The 19,589-nt window shown below is 41.5% G+C and overlaps 1 protein-coding gene across 1 annotated transcript; it reads left to right on the forward strand.

Moving 5' to 3' along the window:
* Window positions 1-11,690: 11,690 nt before the first annotated feature.
* amdhd2 (amidohydrolase domain containing 2) lies at window positions 11,691-18,918 on the forward strand. The gene is made up of 12 exons (XM_079365889.1): window positions 11,691-12,059; window positions 12,843-13,004; window positions 13,092-13,228; window positions 13,485-13,624; window positions 14,211-14,265; window positions 14,799-15,011; window positions 15,107-15,195; window positions 15,556-15,700; window positions 16,549-16,656; window positions 16,761-16,829; window positions 18,135-18,236; window positions 18,332-18,918. Exons 2-12 carry the CDS (start codon window positions 12,922-12,924, stop codon window positions 18,409-18,411), a joined length of 1,221 nt encoding a protein of 406 aa, XP_079222015.1. The 5' UTR covers window positions 11,691-12,059; window positions 12,843-12,921; the 3' UTR covers window positions 18,412-18,918.
* Window positions 18,919-19,589: the final 671 nt, after the last annotated feature.

Here is a 19,589-nt window from a genome sequence, read left to right on the forward strand (position 1 = left end):
TGTCATGTTATTGCTGTGTATGCATGGTTTCCCTCTGGGTACTCGGGCTTCCTCCACCAGTCCAAATAAATACTTGTTAGGTTAATTGGTGACTTTAAACTGCCTGTAGGTGTGAGTGTCAGGGTAAATGGTTTGTCTGATTAAGTCAGCCTTGTGATTGACTGGTGACCTGACCACGGTGCACCCCACCTTCTCCCCTAGTAAGGGGTATAGACAGTGGATTGATAGACGAGTGGATGGATGGATGGATGGATGGATGGATGGATGGGTGGTTGATAGGTAAACTATGACATCTGGTTCAGAAAAGCATGGCAACCAGAGAATGACTATTGATTTTGGGGGTGTCTGACTTTGATTCTCGAGTCACCATGAGCCTGGTTGAGTTTTGCTGAGGAAAATATTTTTAAGTGAAACATTTAAACCAGTATAAGGAATGTTGTCGTGACTTTTGGTGTTAATGTGACATTGACTTCCTCATGCATCACTGCCATGCTCTATTTCTAGTAATTCTACATTTTGGTAAAAGATTGTATTATAATGCTGTACAGGCATTCATGTTTCCCAGATGATGAATGATAAGTTCAGCATTGTACTGGTAAACAGCACACCTAGCATTCAGCTAAAACACTTTTGACTACAACCTGACAGAGATGCTACGATGGCTATAGACTGTTTAGGCTTGTTTTCTCTTTTCTCCTTCAACCCCCCCTTCCCTTTAGTGTCCTTGTACATGAGATTTACGCTGGTCTTTTCCTGCTCATCTCTTTTGGGTGTCTTGCTGTGATCATGCAGTGGATGGGTAATAGTAGCAGGGGGTGGCTGGGTTTTCTTTCAGGGCTTTGTCTGTGCTCAGTCAGACTCTTGTTCCCCCATGGCGTTTGGATCTGGGGTACTTCATTGGGTTGGTGTGGGGTCTAACAGGGACAAGTGTCCCACGGCCCCATATATCACCGCCTGTCTGCCCTGCTTCAGACCACACTGTCTCTCTCTGACCTTGTTGCAGATTAGCTTGGTGGCTAGCGTTCAGGGAGTCAAATGAATAGCCACAGTAATCAAATGCAAATACGCAGAATTTAAGAACCCTGCGTCCCCCCCAGTGCGTGAATAGACGGGCTTTCTGTCAGCAGGCGTGTCTGTCTGTGATCACTTGTGAGGTAAGGATGGCTGAAAAATGAAGGGCTGTAATGGTACACCTCTGTCGAATGGACACCCAACACTATGTTGGAAGGGAAGGATCCTGCATCTTCATGCCCAGCCTGAGAGCTTTTTTTTTTCCTGGAAAGAAGGGCTTGTGTTTCCCCTTCCCTCTAGAATGAGCTCCCTATAAGCCCCCCTGGACAGCTATTACCTGCTGGTCTTGGCTCTCCAGCTGGATGGCAGGGCTCATGACAATATGTGGCAGGCCAGGTTAGACGAGAGGCTTGTGGTAACCTGATGCAGGTATTATTCCCAGGCCCTGCTGACGGCTGCAGGTAAGAGGATCCCCCTGGTGAAACGCTAACCCTCAGTGCATGTTCCAACCCAGAAACGCTGCAAACTGAAAGTGCTAAACACAAACACCCAAAGTGGCCAGGATGACGCTGCAGCCACAGGTTTCAACTGGTGAGTACACTAGGAGGATGCCTATACCAGTGGATTGCCATTTGCTGCCACATGAACCAAAGACTTAAAGATAGAATAGATGCTAGGGAATTTAAACTATTTGGGTAAAACCATTGTGTGATGACTGACACAACAGTCTAACAAGATTTTCTTTGTACTTTCTACAACTTATCCCTACTGTTTAAAAAAAAAAGCCTCTGGTTGTGAAAGAACACTATATTGAAATACAATTCAGATCGATATTCTGAAGATAGAGGCTCTGGGTGGTCTAAAAGTAATGCAAGTATCAGTTCTCAGGAAGCTACTGCTGACAGGAAATGTCTCTAGCGTTTGCCAAATTCTGCACAGGTGTTAAACTGAAAAACGTGTCACAGGAGAAACTCTGGTGGTGATTAGGGATCTACCGTAAGCTGGCACAACTCTCATCGGTCTAAATGAAGCTTATCTGCAGGTTCCAACGAAACAACAAAGATGTGAAAAAAGTGAACAGAGAGGGGACGGGGAATACATCTTTTTTATCACACAGCTAATGAAAGGCCTGTTTCCTGGGTAACTCCTGGTACCATTGTCATGTAGGGCAGGAAGGGGGAAGGAATGGGTGAGGGTTTGTTACTGGTTTTACCAAGGCTGTGAGGCTGATAGTGGATGGGATGGTGTAACAGACAGAAAGGCTTGATGGCGCCTCAGATTTATTACAGTGGCTGGTTTTGTGAAAGTTCAGCTTACCTTACTAAAATGAGGCTCCGCTGACTCTTTTCTGTCACAAAAACAGACCCTGCACTTAAAAACGGCACAGTCTCATCTTCACTATATAACTCTTTTATCCAGTACCTGGGCAAGATCCTTTTCTTGAGTAAAGAATTGGACATTTTATGAAAATTCTCCATGAGTCCTGAATTGAAAACAAATCAGTAAAAATTGTTAAGCATAATCAGATAAAAGTTATCATTATTTTCAGCTCAAATATTTAAAATTCTCAGAAAATACAATGGGGAAGTACCCTCCTAAAAAAACGTGCAGTGGTATCAGATAAATTATTAGATATTGTTGGAAGTAACAATTTTATTGTGATTATTCGGGTTTAGTGATGTAAAGTTACTAAGCACTTGCACTTTTGTGTAAATTTGAGGTACAAACGATACCTTCTTTACAATGATAGACTCTGTGTTCTTCAGAAAGAAGGCATTGTCATTACAATAAGAGCTCACAGAAAGTAGGGACTGAGGGACTTGGGGGACTCCAAAGGATGTGAAGGTTGCAGGTGAATGTTGTCTAGTCTGGTTAATTGCCAAAACAATAGAGAAATTCATCAATATCACACTTGATAAATTACATCTGACTAATACTAACAGATTTCTTTTGCTGTATCAGTCGCTTTAAAAGTGAATATGCATCTTTTATAATTGAGCCAATTAAAAACCGAACACATTCAGACACATCAGACCAGCTCTCAGGATGTCTTTGTTTAAACTCTGCTCTGAAATAACCTGTGATATTTGTATGTCTCTGTACAAGTTCCCTTTGTTGAAAAAAAATTAATTTGTTTAAAAAAAAAAATTATATATATATATATATATATATATATATATATATATATATATATATATATGTGCAGAGTTTGGACCAGATCAATATATATATATATATATATAGAGAGAGAGAGAGAGAGAGAGAGTAGAGTAATTTAATGTGTTTTAAAAAAACAAGTTTTTCAGATTACATAAATTGACGAAAAAAGCTATATAAGTCCTCGGTTTACTTACGTAATGTAATTTTCTTGATTTCTCGATATGCTTCTTCGTACTTCTACTTTACTACATTGACAAATGACAGAAAGGAGATGAGTTTACTGCAATGAAAATACAGTTGTGCTTTAATTAAAGCAAACTTTTATCATAGTAAAGTTTTGAATGAATTAACCTTTTTATGGAAAATATTTACTCACCAGTACTTTTATTTTCCCTTTCATAACTTTTGTGTAACACTTCAAAATGCAATATATCGCCCCCTCCGCCATTATAAACAATCATGAATGTTTTTTCTGAGGCATATGGATGCCAATTTGTTTGAGGTGTCAGGGTCAGGACAAAGATTTGTAGATCATTGTATGCAGGGTCCTCAGTATGTTTGGGGAGTGCATGTATGTGTGCGTGTTTGCCTTTCTGTATGTGTGTGTTTGTGTGCATGTGTCCTGCTTTGCAGTGCAGGCTAAAGCCGTCTTTGTTGGGGAAGACACAGGCAGAGGGGTAATCCGACATCCATCACAGGCTTAGTGAGCAATACACACTCTCTGTTACAACAAGGAAACAATACCCAGGGAAACAGTGGGAGGGCCTCTTTATTCATTACGCAGGGCCGGGGGACGCTCTTTTGTAGGTGTTTTGGGGGGGCTGAATGAGGCATCAGGAGAGCAGCATGACAAAGCCAATTCTGGAGTTACCAGAAAACCTCCACAGCAAACCAAGAAAAACACCGAACAGAAAACATAATAATACGTTGTGTACCATTGTTTGTTCATGCTCGTGCATGAACTGTACCATGGTAAAGCACACCTCTCGCAAGCATGCTAGGTCCAAGGAAGTGGATGGATGGATGGATGGATGGATGTTGTCAATGTTTTCAGTCTTTGTTGTCTTTAATTGTAGTGTTGTGCTGTCCAGGTAACATGATAAAATGAGTCATTGCAGTGACAGAACAATGGTCTCTAAAAACTTGAGTCAGTTACCAAACATATTCTCAGCTTACACTCCTGTCTACGACGTCTCACACCAGCAATGTTCATTGTTTCCTTCACATACATCTAGCTTTGCAATAAAATGTAATGTCACTTAGGGTGTCTGCAGAAAATGTTGTTAATTCTCGGCTTACTTTGATGCCATACACTGTTACCCTATACAGTGTTATACAGGTGAGGCATGCAGCAGCAGCAGCTCCATCACATTGTGTTGGAGAAAGAGTCACCTGATCCGTTCTGCGTGTGCTGCTTAAGTCTCCCGAGAGTACGAGCTGCTGAGGCGATCCCAGAGGAGGCAGAGGACTGAAAAAAAAAAAAAACATAAACAGGGCCGTGGCAGCTGGGGGCAGGTTGAGGCGTTCTTGGCGGCCACAGTTTGACCTTGGCCGGGCATGCCCAGACCTGCCTCTCAATGCGTGGCGGGAGACTCACCAGGCCGGCTGCAGAGTTTGGACCAGATCAATGAGAAAATAAAATACCACTGCAAGCAAACAAGAGCATAGTAGGCTCCCTCCACCTCCGTCTTTTTAATGGCTTTTTTGTTCTTCCATTTCTCATCGTCGGATTCCAACACACAGCTTGGCTCGGTGCAGAAGCATTTACCACAGAGGATATACTTTCCTTCTTTTTTGCGCTTTTTTCACACTCCTTTCCAAACTTTAATTTGATTTCTTTATTTCTTTGTTTGTTCCACAGCATAGGGAAAGCTTTGAAATTGTGCTGCTTTACATATCTTAGACTCTACCCTCATTTGGTGAGCTGCCGTGGCGACAACATAGACAAAGGCCTCTTCTGCACACACCCGGTCAAGCCTGGCCCAAGCCTGGGACCCCCTTGCATCCAAACATAGCCAGATATTTCTACCCCCAGCAGCCCTCATAGGGTCTGAAGCCACCCCATTCACTGTTGCCGCTTCTCCGTTGTGTTTGTGTTTAATGCATCCACAAAATGACCTTAATCAGAATGGACATGAGACAGAGGGAGAGAGCCTCCAGGATGGTTCTCAAAAAGCTCTCAGTGTGGATTTTTCTGGCACTGCTCTAAAACATGTCCCTCTTTCTCATTCTGTTATCAGCCTGTTGCAGTGAGACTTTTTAATGGCTGCTGGTGGATTTGTGATTTCACAGAACCTTGTGTTGTTATCTTCACCCCAGACCAGAGTCAGGATCCGCGGTCTGTTTGTGGAGTTAAAGTCAGGACTCTGGTTTTGATTTCTCTTCCATGCAAGTTGCGAGATGTGTTTTATTTTAGATGTTTCACTGACAAGTCACAAGAAAACAATCAGTGTGGAGAACAGAAGAGGAGGAACACAATGGGCTTTACTGCAATATTGGAACCAATCAGGTGTCATCTGAACTTATTGCTGAAAGTCCTTTATGTCATGTGTGTAGAGGTCACAATAGACTTCTTAATTCTTCAAAACCCGAGTGGCAACCTGTGGTTTTGGAAAAATGAATCCATTACAGAAGTGCAAAAAGAAGTGCAGAAATGAACATGTTTACAGCTCAGTTCAAAAAAACTAACTGGTCTGATTAGCTCATGTCTCGATTAAAACTCACTTCAGCACTATGACTTTGGTTAAGTTCACTAAAGTGAGGGTGAGACAGCATTTCCAGTGTCACTCAGGCTTCCTCTATTCAGAGGCGCTGCTTTGCCGACATACAAGGCAGGCAACTGCTTGGGGCCCCAGGTCAGTATGGGACCCCCAACGGCAGATAAACTTTAAACCACAGCATTGCCACCAAATGAACAAATTTTGCAATGACAGTAGGAAACCTCCTTAATGGGGCCCCATCTGACAGCACTTACTCTTAATGCTCTGCTAAGTGTCGCATGCATTATTTATTTAAAAGTAATAATGGGCGCTGATTGAATGAGGCCCCCAAGGAATGTTTGCCTTGGGCCCCGACAGACCATAGAAGCGCCCCTGTCTCCTTTCATATTTACAGTACTATGGTAAGACCAGTGTTTGGACCCTATGTGATGCCACAAGTACACTGTGTGGCTTCATCACACGACATCACACTTTCCTGAAGGATTCCTAACCAAAGGACCTGATGGAAAATTTGTAACCTCACAACCTCCATAGTTACAAGGTACACAATATCAAACAATGTGCACCATGAAGAAACAATGCGTACAGAGTTTTGTAAACCTAGAGTTTCCATACAGGCATGACCTGATTAGATAGCAATGCCCCTTTCTGCACTCTATCCTCAAGCCCATAAAACTTTACTTTTGGCATAAATAGTATCAAAACAGGTATCAAAATTCAACCCTTTACTGTTATCCTGAACCCTGTGCTTTTAAAAATCCAATATTGTTGTGTTGCATGCAAATGTGTATTTTTGCACGTCAGTCAATTGGGTTTTAAATTGTTTTCAGGGCTTGGTCCATGTAATTGTCAGAGGAACCTCATCTTTTAGCTTGTCCTCATAGGCTTCATTCTGGAGTCTGCAGCTTTATATGAAAAACGTATGTGGAAAAAATAAAACACATAACTATTGACGCACACCATCAGCCCATTTCCTTTTACCTCCTCTTCCTCAAAAGACTTGTGAAAAGCAACGCTGTAGTTCTTTGTTAAGGTTTAATATGTGATCTAATAACCTCTTTAGTCTGCAAATGATTTACTTCGCAGGAGGGAGAAAAAACTGCAGCAACGGTAACTGACAGTTTGAACAAACATCTCTTCTTCCAACATCCATGAAACAGTTAAAACATCAAAAAACACAAAAAGGATAGTTATTAATCCAAACTGCCAAGATATGATTTCCTTACCAGACCTTAAATGTGTTTGTGTGATCTATTTCTTTTTCTGTAGTGTCCCACACAATGTGTTCCAGCCTTTTGCTTATTAATTCTACTTGATGGCCGAGCAGTGTGTCGATGAAATTTATGACACCTCAAACCCCCAACTCGTCTTTTCCTCGCCGCGTCGCTCCTGTCATGTTTACAGCTGGGTGAGTCAGGGGGGGTGGGCCGTTGTGTTTGTGTCGGAGGGGGTCTTTACACCCCCTGCCAAGGATCAGACAAACACTTATTAACTGAGAGGAATGCAAACAGGCTGCTGAGACGCAGGACGGGGGGGGGGGGGGGGGGGGGGGGGTGAAGAAAGGGAAAGGGGAAAACCGGGATGGCATCTCCTCCTCCCCTTTTCTTCTCATAAACTCCCCACCAAGGAGGTTGATCCAGAGTTTTCCAGAACAAGCTCTTCGAGTAGAGGAGGCGCAGGCTTGTGACCTTACAGGCTGCAGATGCTTTTGAACCTCCAAATTTATCAGGTCCATAGTATCCTAAATGATTCCTTCTAGTCACAAACAAGTATAGTACCTCAGACAGAGTACCTCAGAGTTCAACTTGAATTAGGAAGAGGCTGAAAGCCTGTGGGAAGCTCAACTGATGTTAATGAAGCCACCTGTAAGTGTTATTCATTGCTCATGAAGGGTTACAATTAATTTAAGGATATATGATTTCATCAAGTGCTGTAAGGTCGCCAAACATTATCCAGGGGTTTGGGAAACTACTTTTTCATCGAAGCAGTATCCCTTGAGAGAGAGTGCTGCAGTGCTAAAAAAAAACCCCAGCACAGTCATGACTCTATCCCAATTAATCACACATGCTGATACTACAGTGTGACTTTTAGTGTAATCTGACTTTATACAACACATTTTGTGTGTGTGTGTGTGTGTGTGTGTGTGTGTGTGTGTGTGTGTGTGTGTGTGTGTGTGTGTGTGCATGCGTGCGTGCGTGTGTGCGTGTGCGCGATTGTTTTTCTTTAGGACAAATTTTAAAGCAGAGAAAACTATAACAATGTTGCCTCAGATAACTGTGTTTCTCCTTATCCTATTAGTAGAGGAGTAAACAACTGGAAGACATGGATTACTTCAGAAGAGAAAAAGGGGTGCTGAAGAGGAGGGTGGGCCTTTGTGATGAGGACAAATGACAACAGATTTAACAGATTAGTGAGTGTGAAGCCGTAGCAGTGACTGCAGGAATGGGAGGGCAGATAATGTTGAGGATGTCAGGTGTTTGTGCTCTCAGTGTGGCTTTGTTTGCTAATGGATTGGCCTTTTCCCCAATGCTTGAGATGTGTTTACAAAGAATGCTGAGCTCTTAGATGTCAGAGTATATGAAGGTGTCACAAGGTGAATCTCTTCCTTAAGATAGTGGAGAAAGAATTATTCAGATCTTTTACTTCAGAAGAGAAACAAATAGAACTGTGTTAATGTTAATGTTAAGGAGAGCTGCCTGCATGGATGGCTTGCACTTTTAATGCAGTTCCCTTAGTGCCATTTTTTTATTATGGCTGGGTTGCGCCAACATGGATTTGGATCAACAACATTTAGATTCACAATGTTGTTGTCCCAGTTGTCCAAACTGACCTTATAATGAATGGGATCTTTTCCTGTATGTCTTGTTTCCTGATTGTGCATTTAAAAGTTGTGCCAATGTAGACGAATGATGATAATATTTAGTGGGCCTTTTGAGGTGCAGAAAAGAATTTGAATGATCCACTCATGCATGTTTAAGATGACGTGGGTACACAGAGAAGAACCCAACACAATAAAAGGGAATATATAGGATGTAACTCAGGAGGTTCTTGCTTTGAGGCAACAGTGCTGAGACAAAGTTTTGGTGATGCCAGATGTTTACTGGGTTATATAAAAAAGATAAGCCTACTTTAAGTTTGTTTAATTCAAAAATTGAACTCTTTGCTGTCTTTTAAGGCCATCTCTCTGGGGGCATTACGACTGACCTCGCTCCATGACCTTGCTGGCAGTCATCCCTCCGTGTATCAGTCACTCGTATCCTCAGGGCGTGTTTTGCAAGTCAACAGTTCCCATAAAGCAGAAGCACCCCACCGCCCCAGGTCTGAGCATACAAACAGCCGCTTATTCAGTGTTTTATAAACCAAGGGATTAAGAAATCAGGGATCCTGAAAGGCCACATCGCAGCCTCAGACTCAGGAGTTAAGCAGGCCGTGAATGAGATGTGGCGACTCCAAAACAAAGCTAGTGTGTCACTCAGACCGTTCCAAGGGGAATGCTGACGTCATGGTCCACAAAAGAGGGTGTAAGATATAGTACTCCACGGCCACTCTCTGTTTGAGTGCTGGTTCTGCTCTCAAACATGCACCAGAGAGGCTGCCAAGTCTTTTCTTTGTGTCAAACAGAGGAAACAGAAAGGAGCATTTGCTGTGTCTCATGGAGATGTACATTTTGATCCATATCGGGTAAAATATAGGCTCTCTCTCTCTCTCTCTTGGGTGGCCTGGATTGGCCAGAGGACTCAGGCCTGCGGAGTCTCGTAGTGGTCTCCATGGGGATGAGCAGGACTTGGGGAGGTATCCGGCTTACTGGAAATGTGGTTTATTGTTGACTTTCAGGAATGGGGAGGGGTCTGCTGCACTGAAGCCTGGAGCGGGTGGGGGGTGGACAGAGTTTGGTACAGGACTTCCTGGTAACAGGAACATCTTCTCCATAGGTTTTTTTTTCATAATTCAGCTTCTCCAACAGGTCAGGTGAGATTATATTTGGCCCTGCACCTGCACACATATACCACAGTGCTGTACAATTTATTCTAATCTATTCCAAGAAGAAACTTCTGGTCTTGAGAAATGAAGCCAATGTTGAAGTACTTCTTTAATTGTCCATTTTACGCTGTTCCTTCTTAGATCCTATATTAAAATGCCTTGAAGCGGCTATTTTAAAGTAGATGGTAGGTTGTAGCTGAGTGCTAGGAGGCTGGCCTTCACTTACACTTACTGTCTTACTCAGCTTTGTTGTTGTTTGGAAAACGCAAGCAAGAGGGTGTGTTCAAGTAACCAATACGTTCATTAAGCCTGCCTCATCTTCACCTCTTTAATCTTTCTCAATTAGCCAATAATAAGTACGTTTGAGTTTGCATTTTGAATACAGTGAGCAGCTGTGTGGATTCTAAACTCCACTTCAGAATTCAATGGGTGAAGTCACTGAGACAGTGTCCATACTTGATGTGTTCAGATACTTAACTTCAGTAAAATTACAACTCATTCATGTACAAAAACTACCAAAAGTCATTTTCCTATGTGTTCAGCTTTAACTTAAAAAGCTTAGAAGAGGAAAAGTCAAGTATTTGAAAGAAATGTTGCGCTTTAGCTCCCTCTACTGGCTCACATGTGTCACACACCTCCTGCATTGATAATTTAACTATATTAAACTGAGGATAGAGTATTCTTGGACTACATCAGTTATCTTGTCAAGCCTTTCTTTCCTAAACCCCTCTTAAACAAAGGTAATATGCGTGTTGGCATTAAGGAAGGCACTGTCACAACAATCAGAATCTGCACCTTTATGTGTCCAAAATGATGATGAAAAAAAATGTATGCATAATGATGAGGAAAAAATGATGACTGTGGACCTGGTCAATATTTTTATGACAAAAATTTGACCGCAAACCTGTTCAAAAATTGCATGAAAAAATGTTGACCGGATCTGTGGAAAATGTTCATGAAAAAATTTGAACCAAAAATTATCATGAAAAAATCTTCACCACAGACCTGTTCAAAATGTTCATATAAAAATGTATAAGCTATAGAATAGGGTCATGTAGAATAAGGTACTAAGAAGCACTTAGCGGTAAAAATGGCAGCCAGTGTGCTACAGAGTTAGCAAGAAAGTAATAAGCAAGATACTGACTGAATATGCTTAATTTAATTTAAAGTGTTTCCAAAAGTTTATTTTTAAAATAAATGTAGGTTAAGTATAAGAGTAGCTGTACAAAGTTTTCTAAACTTTGTCCATTTGTAGTTTTGCAGTGAAGACCTGTTTTCTCAGATTACACACAAATTCAAACAGTGAAGTGGTAGCCGGTAGTAGGAGTGTACATATTTTCCCACATCAGGAAATTTTGAGGAAATAATTACAAGCTCATACTCTGTGTTTAATTGGAAAATGAGACATTCAGCTTAAAAGTGTAAAAATCCAGTGAAGTTTTTGTTTAAGTGGTTTGTGATGTTCTTGTAAGTAAATGTTGTTAGCGCCCTCTACTGGCTCACGGCTTTAACTACTGACAATTGAACCATATGACGCTGAGGATACTGTCGTAATTTACCTTAGTACTCAATTTAAGAATAGACCTAATGCTTTACTTTTACTTTGTTAAACTGAAAACAATACTGTCATTTCACAAACAAATTAAAGAAGAAAACTTTAACGTCATTATAAACTTTTTTTTTTTTTTTTTTTTTTTTACATTATGATATCCATCTTAAAGCAAGTACATGACATGATTCCATCACGTTTAATCTACAGTAGGCTACTCATCTTTAACAGTCAGTAAACAGAAGTTTTTTGTTTGTTATGATCAGCTGACTTGCAGCTCCGCTTCTGTCACATGACATCCGTTTCCCATGTTACTTTTCGACAGATTCAGCAGAACTTCCAACTGGACCTAGATCCAAATTTATAGACGTACAGTGCCTCAGTAAAACACTGCTTTTGTTATTTATGCAGCATTTCTACGCTCTTTGTTTAAAAACAACATGTAGACCTATCAGGACTCGGGGACTCGGCTGAAAAGTATCGTCGTTTAATGCAGGTTTTCTGTAGGAAGCCACATGATGACTGTTCGAAAGGTTAAAATCTTACTTAAATAGGGCTCGTATTGTGCATTTTGTGTATGCCGAAGTGAAAACGGGACTCGAACAAATCTCTGACTACTTTCCCTTTCCCCCGTAAAGGTAGGTAAAGCAGTTGGAGCTAAGGACGATTTAAGTTGTCTGTTTTCTTTATTGACTTTGGCGCTGTGCGTTTCCTTCCTGGTACAAAGGACAGCTAGAAGTAAGACAGACTACTGGTATTGTGTTTGAATATGATTTGATAGATGACGGAAATGTTGACTTATTACAGCTTATTTCCATTTATTTTACTCTTTTATTATACTGAGAGCTAACAGAAAAAAAAGGCAGAGGTCAAAGTCAGCTGCTGCACCCTCGTTGATAAGATAATCAGATAATCATTTCATCTGTGATCAGATAAACAGTGCTAGTTTAAAAGTAGACAGACCTTACCTCTCTATATGTTCATCCCAAGATTAAAAAAAAGGTAAAGTCTCTTTATCAACACAGGCAACTTAACACAACAGGGGTTCACCTAAGTAGCTTAAATCAAGTGAATCACATTAGTGAAAACAAAAAACATGTATAAAGTGGAATTAAAATGAAGAAAAGTATAATTCAGAAAGGGTTTAATTAATAAATAAACCTTTTTGTGACATATTTCTATTAATGTCACATTTTGCTACAAGGATCTTTAATATCACTATGTACAAACATCGGGAAACTATGTAAGTCCTGCTAGAAAAAACAATCAATATAGTTAAAGGTCAGTAGTACAGAACCTACTGCCTCTGTGTCTCTCATATGAGACACTTTAAATGTCCAGTTTTCAGTGTCACCTCAGGATTTATGACTTTGTGAGAGATGTGCTGTGTGGAATTTTTTACGATTTTCTCTATCAAATAGGAGCGTTTGATTTATTCTGCTGAGGCTTCCTCCAATGATCTGAAACAGAGCAGAAAGAGTTGATCTCCAAGAGAGAAACATGCCGTCTAACAAGTCGGTGTCTGACGCTCCCATCACTCAGTTCGTCAACTGCAGAATACTAAGAGACCACCGACTGCAGAGGTACAACACGCACAGACGCACACAATTGCACACAGACACACTCTCAATGCTGTCACAGTTCAAACGGAGGTGTTGGTGTGTGTGCAGAGAGGACCTGTGGGTGCGTGACGGGAGGATTTTAGACCCAGAGAAGCTGTTCTTTGATGAGCAGGGATACGCTGACAAACGTGTGGACTGTGAAGGCAGCATCATCGCCCCGGGGTTCATAGACACCCAGATCAACGGTAGCATGCACACACACACGCACACACACACACACACACACACACAAAAGTGCTGTTTCCTTTCTTAAGGAAATAGTTCTTCCTGCTGTTAACATGAATCTCCAAATAAAAGTCAAGCACATGCTTTGAGTCCTAAAACGATAATCATACATGATGAGCATTTCTGTTGTCATCCAGTTTTGGTTTGGATCTTACCTCCGTCTGCGTTTTTGGACAGTGATGTTCAGAATGTTCTCACCAGTCTGACCCCCTCCAGGAGGATACGGGATCGACTTCTCTCAGGCGTCCGACGATGTGAGCAGTGGAGTTTCTTTTGTGGCCAAAAAGATCCTAGAGCACGGCGTGACGTCCTTCTGTCCCACTCTGGTTACCTCTCCCACAGCTGTCTACCACAAGGTGACCTTCAACCTTTATTGAGACTCTGAATATGTCGAAGAATATGTGGAACTAGTATGTTTTTCCTCCTTTGTCAGTTCTCATCAGATTCCAAAAGAAGGACAGAGAACTATGCAAAGATGATTCTGTGCAGGTTCAGAGTGTGTCTGAAGAGCAAATAAAATTCTACTGAAAAAAAAAAAAAGAATAAAACATTTAAAGTATGAAATGCATAACTTGAGCACTGACGCCTTAATATGGCCGTCAAAAACAAACCAGACCAGGGCGCTTGAAAGCATTCTTGGTTATGTTGCATGCAGCGTGTACAGAGGCTGTAGTCCTCGTCGCAGTGGTCAAGGGTTCAAATCCAACCTTTTTATTAAAGACAGATTTTCATAAAGTGACATAAGCATTGTGTAAATAAATACTAGCAAAGAAACAGTTAAAACATTCAGATCATTATTAAGGATGATAAAGCAGTGACTGACTGTTTTAGTCTAGTTTAGTATTTCTTTTTGCTAAATTACAGGCTGTTTAAAGATTATTTTCTTGTGTTTGTTTAGCTCTAATGATGTCGAGCTCACTGCCGTCAAATTGTGTGTTCCAGGTTCTGCCTCAAATCGAAGTTCACGATGGAGGAAAACATGGAGCTGGAGTTCTTGGTAAGATTAAATGATCTTAATTAAAAAAGTCTTAGTGCAGCTAAGGGTTCCCGAGAATACTGAACGTCTACACTGAAGGTTTTGAGTTGTTTGGATGGGACTTGTCAACACGTCGTCGTGGTTGGTTTATTGACAACATTTTGGGTTGCCATGTCAGTTTCCGAGAGCCAGAAGGAACCCTATTTGAATGAATGGGTCCAAGCAAGCCGGAAGTTATCAGCTAACAGGGCTAGCTTGGTTGCTAAGGTGCATCTGTCGTTAACTGTGGATGTGGTCTTTCTTACCAATCTCATTTTAGTGAAATACAAAAAGTACCAAAGAGCCAAAAGTGTAAAATTTCTTTCAACGTTAACACATCAGAGTCAACAAAGTCACATGTTCAGGTACACTGTACCCTGCTTGATGGTATATTTTAACATGGGGCTGTGATATAATTTTGTGGCAGCAGTAAGGTTTTTTTTTTTTTTTTTGTCTTAATTTAAAACAAACAGTGTGTGTGTTCACGTTTTTCACTCTCGATCTGCTCTGTGCAGGTTTCCACCTGGAGGGCCCGTTCATCAGTGTGGAGAAGAAAGGAGCTCACCCAGAGCAGTTTCTCCGTACCTTCCGCTTTGGTGGACTACAGGACCTGATGGAGGCCTATGGCAGCCTGGACAACGTTGCCATGGTGACGCTGGCACCTGAACTGACCAGCAGCCTATCAGTGGTGAGGGAGCTCTCTCAGAGGGGCGTCACTGTGTCCTTAGGTGAGCATAAGTTTACCCCAAACACACCCCGATGAGACGCATGTAACTGTATGATCTGACTCACAGGATCTTTTTTTCTCGTTTGTATCATGCAGGTCACTCTGTGGCCAACCTGTCCCAGGCTGAGGAAGCCGTGCAGCACGGTGCATCCTTCATCACTCACCTCTTTAATGCCATGCTGCCTGTGAGTCCAAACTGGTTCTCTTTTAGACCCTGTATCTAATGATCTTGTTTGCACATGCTCAGATCTGAATTGTGCAACTCTTCCACTGCAGAAACGTTTGACCAAAAGGTTAAAAAAAACTCAAGCAAATAATACTGCAAAGAGGAAAACCTGAAGTTTCCTTTGTTGGAGAAACCTTAAAGTGCCACTTCTTATACAGACATACTGGCTAATTGTTTTTCATGTGTGAACACTTTCAAAGCACACCCAGCAGCTTCTTGTCTGCGTGAACCAGCAGTTATTTTCTCCTTGAAGTGTCGGTTATATTTTTTACTCAAGGAAAATGTTCTTCTCTCTATTTTTCCCTCCTGTGTGATCCAGTTTCACCATCGTGACCCCGGCATAGTGGGTCTGCTGACCAGCGATCAGGTTCCTGCAGGCAGGACGGTCTACTATGGAATGATAGCTGATGGGATCCACACCAATCCTGCAGCCTTACGCATCGCTCACAGAGCTCACCCTGCAGGTCAGTGAAAGTGGATTCAAGTGTCAGTGCCAGGGACCCTGATCGTGGGGGATTCAGAGCGTTGCAAACACAGGCAGATGAGAGAGCCTGCATGCAGCTGCAGTAAATAAAACCAAACTTTTATTTCCCCAAACATTAGATTAGAAATTAGATATATGAACCCCAAAAAGTGCCTAATATGGGACCTTTAAATGCTGATGAAATACTTATGTTGCAGAATAGAAAAGTGATGTTCATGAAGAAACCAGCATAGCAGAGACATCATTGAAACAAACAGGATGTGATCTCAATATGAAAGAGGAAAAACCCAAAGATTACAGAGCACCTGTAGAAAGATGTGAATCAGCCTCAAAGTAAAGAGTTGAAGTGTAAAAATGTCTTTTTAATGTTTTAACCTTCAGCAGGATATCTCTGGTGTCAGATGGCATTTCAGGTTTCGTTAAATTTACAGTGATGCATGTTTTTTCTCCTGCAGCATCCGAGACCTTAATGTTCATGACACTAAACTCTCCATTTGAGTTTGTTTGGTTGTGTTTGCAGCTGATGTTCCCAGCTAAACACTTTGTACAGTCCAGTGAGTGAACCATCATCAGGAGGAGTAACAGCTGGTGTTTTCTCTCTTCAGCTTTTTTTCTCCGGGTTGTTAAGAGAGTCTGTAAAAATAGAACAGCTTGTTTCTCCCACTCTCCTTCAGCGTCTCTCCCTGCTGGATCTAAACATGATGAAGCAGAATTTCAGCTGACAGCCGATTTTTTTTTTTTTTTTTTTTTTTTTTTCCTTCAACAGTTTAGGAAGACCTAGAAAAGAACTGTTGTGCGTCTGATTTAAAGACTTGAATGTGTTTCCAGGTTTGGTGTTGGTGACTGATGCGATCACAGCGATGGGTCTACCTCCCGGCCGCCACACTCTGGGCCAGCAGGTCATAGAGATTCAGGGTCTGCACGCTTATGTTGCAGGTCTGTGTTCTAATATTCATTTAAACCTTTAAATATACACTCAGGCGCAGCTTTTTTCTGCATATTAAGTTGTTTTTCCTCGCCTCATTCTTTCCATCTTTTAGGAACGAAAACACTCTGTGGCAGCATAGCCACGATGGATATGTGTATACGGCATTTTAAACAGGCCTCAGGTGAGTTTGTGCATTCTCATAGCTTAGTTAACCGGCCAGGGGGAAAACCAGCAGTCTTGACTCCCAATGATGAGCCACAATCGACACCAATGTTCAATCCACAATGAGTCATTTATTAACAGGCAACTGAACATTATTCAAACTCCAGAAAGAGGCCTTTACAAAAACATCTTGATCAAACAACCTTACCGTAAATGAAATAAAGAAAATAACATATAGGCTTCTTATCTACCTCTCTGCTAGAAAAACAGGAGAAATTGATCATCAAAAGAAAAGGCCACTGTCCCTGACATCCTAACCAGACTGTGTAAATCAGTCTGGATTCTCACAATGAACCTACATAAACAAAACACACAAGTTCTCTCGGTTCTAGTCTCTCTTTGGTGAGGAATAATGTTTCCGCAGCTCCCTTTCATACTGGAACCCTCCTCAGCTATCCTCCAATAATGGCCAGGCACGCAGCACCAGCATCCGTCCAATCAGTGGGCAGCGTGCACGTCAGCCTTTTCCCAATCATGGGGCGGGTTCCTGCAGCGCTGCACAAAGAGAAGACAGACAGGTGCACAAACAAGCGAAGCACAAAACCCCACACACTAATCTAATAATAACAAAGGCCCTTTAATATCCGAGAGACTCACAGTCATAACAGCTTCATATAGAAGCCCGCTACACCCTGTCTTCTGTGGTCGCCAGAACAAAACAGGGAAAATGCAAAAAAAAAAAAAAAAAGCATCCTGTAAGATATGAATAGAAATGTACCTTTTTTTTTTTTTTCAATCCTCGATGGCATGTTCAGTAACAATACAAAGATTTACAAATAAGGATTCATGTTGTGAAATGTGAAGCACACAGTGAACTGAACACACTCGTAGAAGGGTGGAGGATTTCCCTGATTTAGATGTGTGACTTCCTAAGATCCATCCTGCTTTTCCAGGGAATCCTTGAGATCGTTTGCCACGAGACATTATGAATAAGACGTCTTGTTCCCAGTATAGTCAGCACTCTGAAGTTTTAATCATACATGGACAACAGAGACTGTGCAAAAAAAGTGGATGTCAGAAACAGGACGTCTCCCATCGGACTGTGGACTTTATTAAAGCCCGTGTGTGTGTGTGTGTGTGTGTGTGTGTGTGTGTGTGTGTGTGTGTGTGTGTGTGTGTGTGTGTGTGTGTGTGTGTGTGTGTGTGTGTGTGTGTGTGTGTGTGTGTGTGTGTGTGTGTGTGTGTGTGTGTGTGTGTGTGTGTGTGTGTGTGTGTGTGTGTGTGTGTGTGTGTGTGTGTGTGTGTGTGTGTGTGTGTTTAACAGGCTGCAGTGTAGAGGAAGCTCTTGAAGCTGCCGCGCTCCATCCTGCTCAACTTTTGGGTATCACCAATAAGAAGGGAAACCTGGACTACGGTTCAGACGCAGGTCAGGGTTAATAAGCAATAGAAGCATCGTCGTTCCTGCAGTGTTTCTGCACTTCCAACTGTCAAATGTTAATCAATTGTGTGATGCGTGTGCAGATCTCGTATTGCTGGATGATGACCTCATTGTCAAAGCCACATATATTTCTGGAGAGGAGGTTTGGAGAAAAGGACCATAGAAGAAGAAGAAGAAGATGTGGAGGCCTGCAGATGGAAACATGTTTTACAGTTTGACGATCTTGCTAAAAAGCCAGTATTTCTATTTTCTCTGGACACTTTTCTTACCTCGGTATTTTTAAACCAAGAATCAGTTGTTAATTCAAAGTTGGACTCATAGTACTCTCATCTCTTTATAAACTCATGAGTCTGAAAAATAAAGGTTTTTATGAATGGGCATGCTTGTACTGTAAGAGGCTGTTTTAATAAGCCTGCATGCTTTACAGTAAAGTTTATAATTACATAAAAAAAAAAAAGATTGAATGTTACCGCGACATGATTGTCCCTTTTCTTCTCTCGACGAATAAGCCAGTTTATTTAGTTTATTTAAAGTCTATAAACCACATTTACTCAAAGTGATGTCTGAAATGTGACCGAGACACACAAGACATTCAACAGTGGTCCATCAATTTCAATATTATAACAGGTAAATTTTTTGTCCCAACACTTTCTCGTGCAAACATTTCATAGTGACGTTTGAGAGTATGAATCCTTTTAATGACTGAAAACATCAAAACGTAAAAGCATAAAAACATGTGTAGCTGAACAGTTGTGCAGGTATGTGCAAGATGATCGTGAGTGCAAATATTTTTGAAAATGAAATAAAAGAGCTCAGAAAGTATCAAGTCTAATATGTTCATATAATAAAGGACGGTTGTGGTCGTCTCTTAACGGCAAGGTTGAGGGTTCAGTTGCCAGCTCCTGCAGCAACATGTCCGATGTCTCCTCAGGCGACTTAACCCTAATTTGCTCCCGCTGCTTCGTCTGCCTCGTGTAAATGGGATTAGTTACTGTGTGTGACGTGGTGTAAAAGATAAGAAAAGTGCTTTACAAGCTCAAGTTCATTTAACGTTTACTATAAGGCATAAAACCTGGTTTAGCCTTAAAGTTACTGGTTGGATGATTACAGGGCATTTTTAATTGATCTTTGGTTTCAGTCTGTGTTGTTTGTCTGTAAAGGTTTTTGTTGAACTTTTCTCGAAGTAAAGGTAGTTGATTTTTCAGTGGGAGACAGCTGTAACACACACACTGAGGCCCCAGATGGAAATCACAGCCAGAACTGTCTGTGAGGCGGTGTAAGCCTTAATGTGTTAATGTACTTTCTGGTACATTAGGGACGTTCAGAATCATTACTGACACT

The sequence above is a fragment of the Symphodus melops genome (genome assembly GCF_947650265.1).
Source record: "Symphodus melops genome assembly, chromosome: 17".
Classification (NCBI taxonomy): domain Eukaryota; kingdom Metazoa; phylum Chordata; class Actinopteri; order Labriformes; family Labridae; genus Symphodus; species Symphodus melops.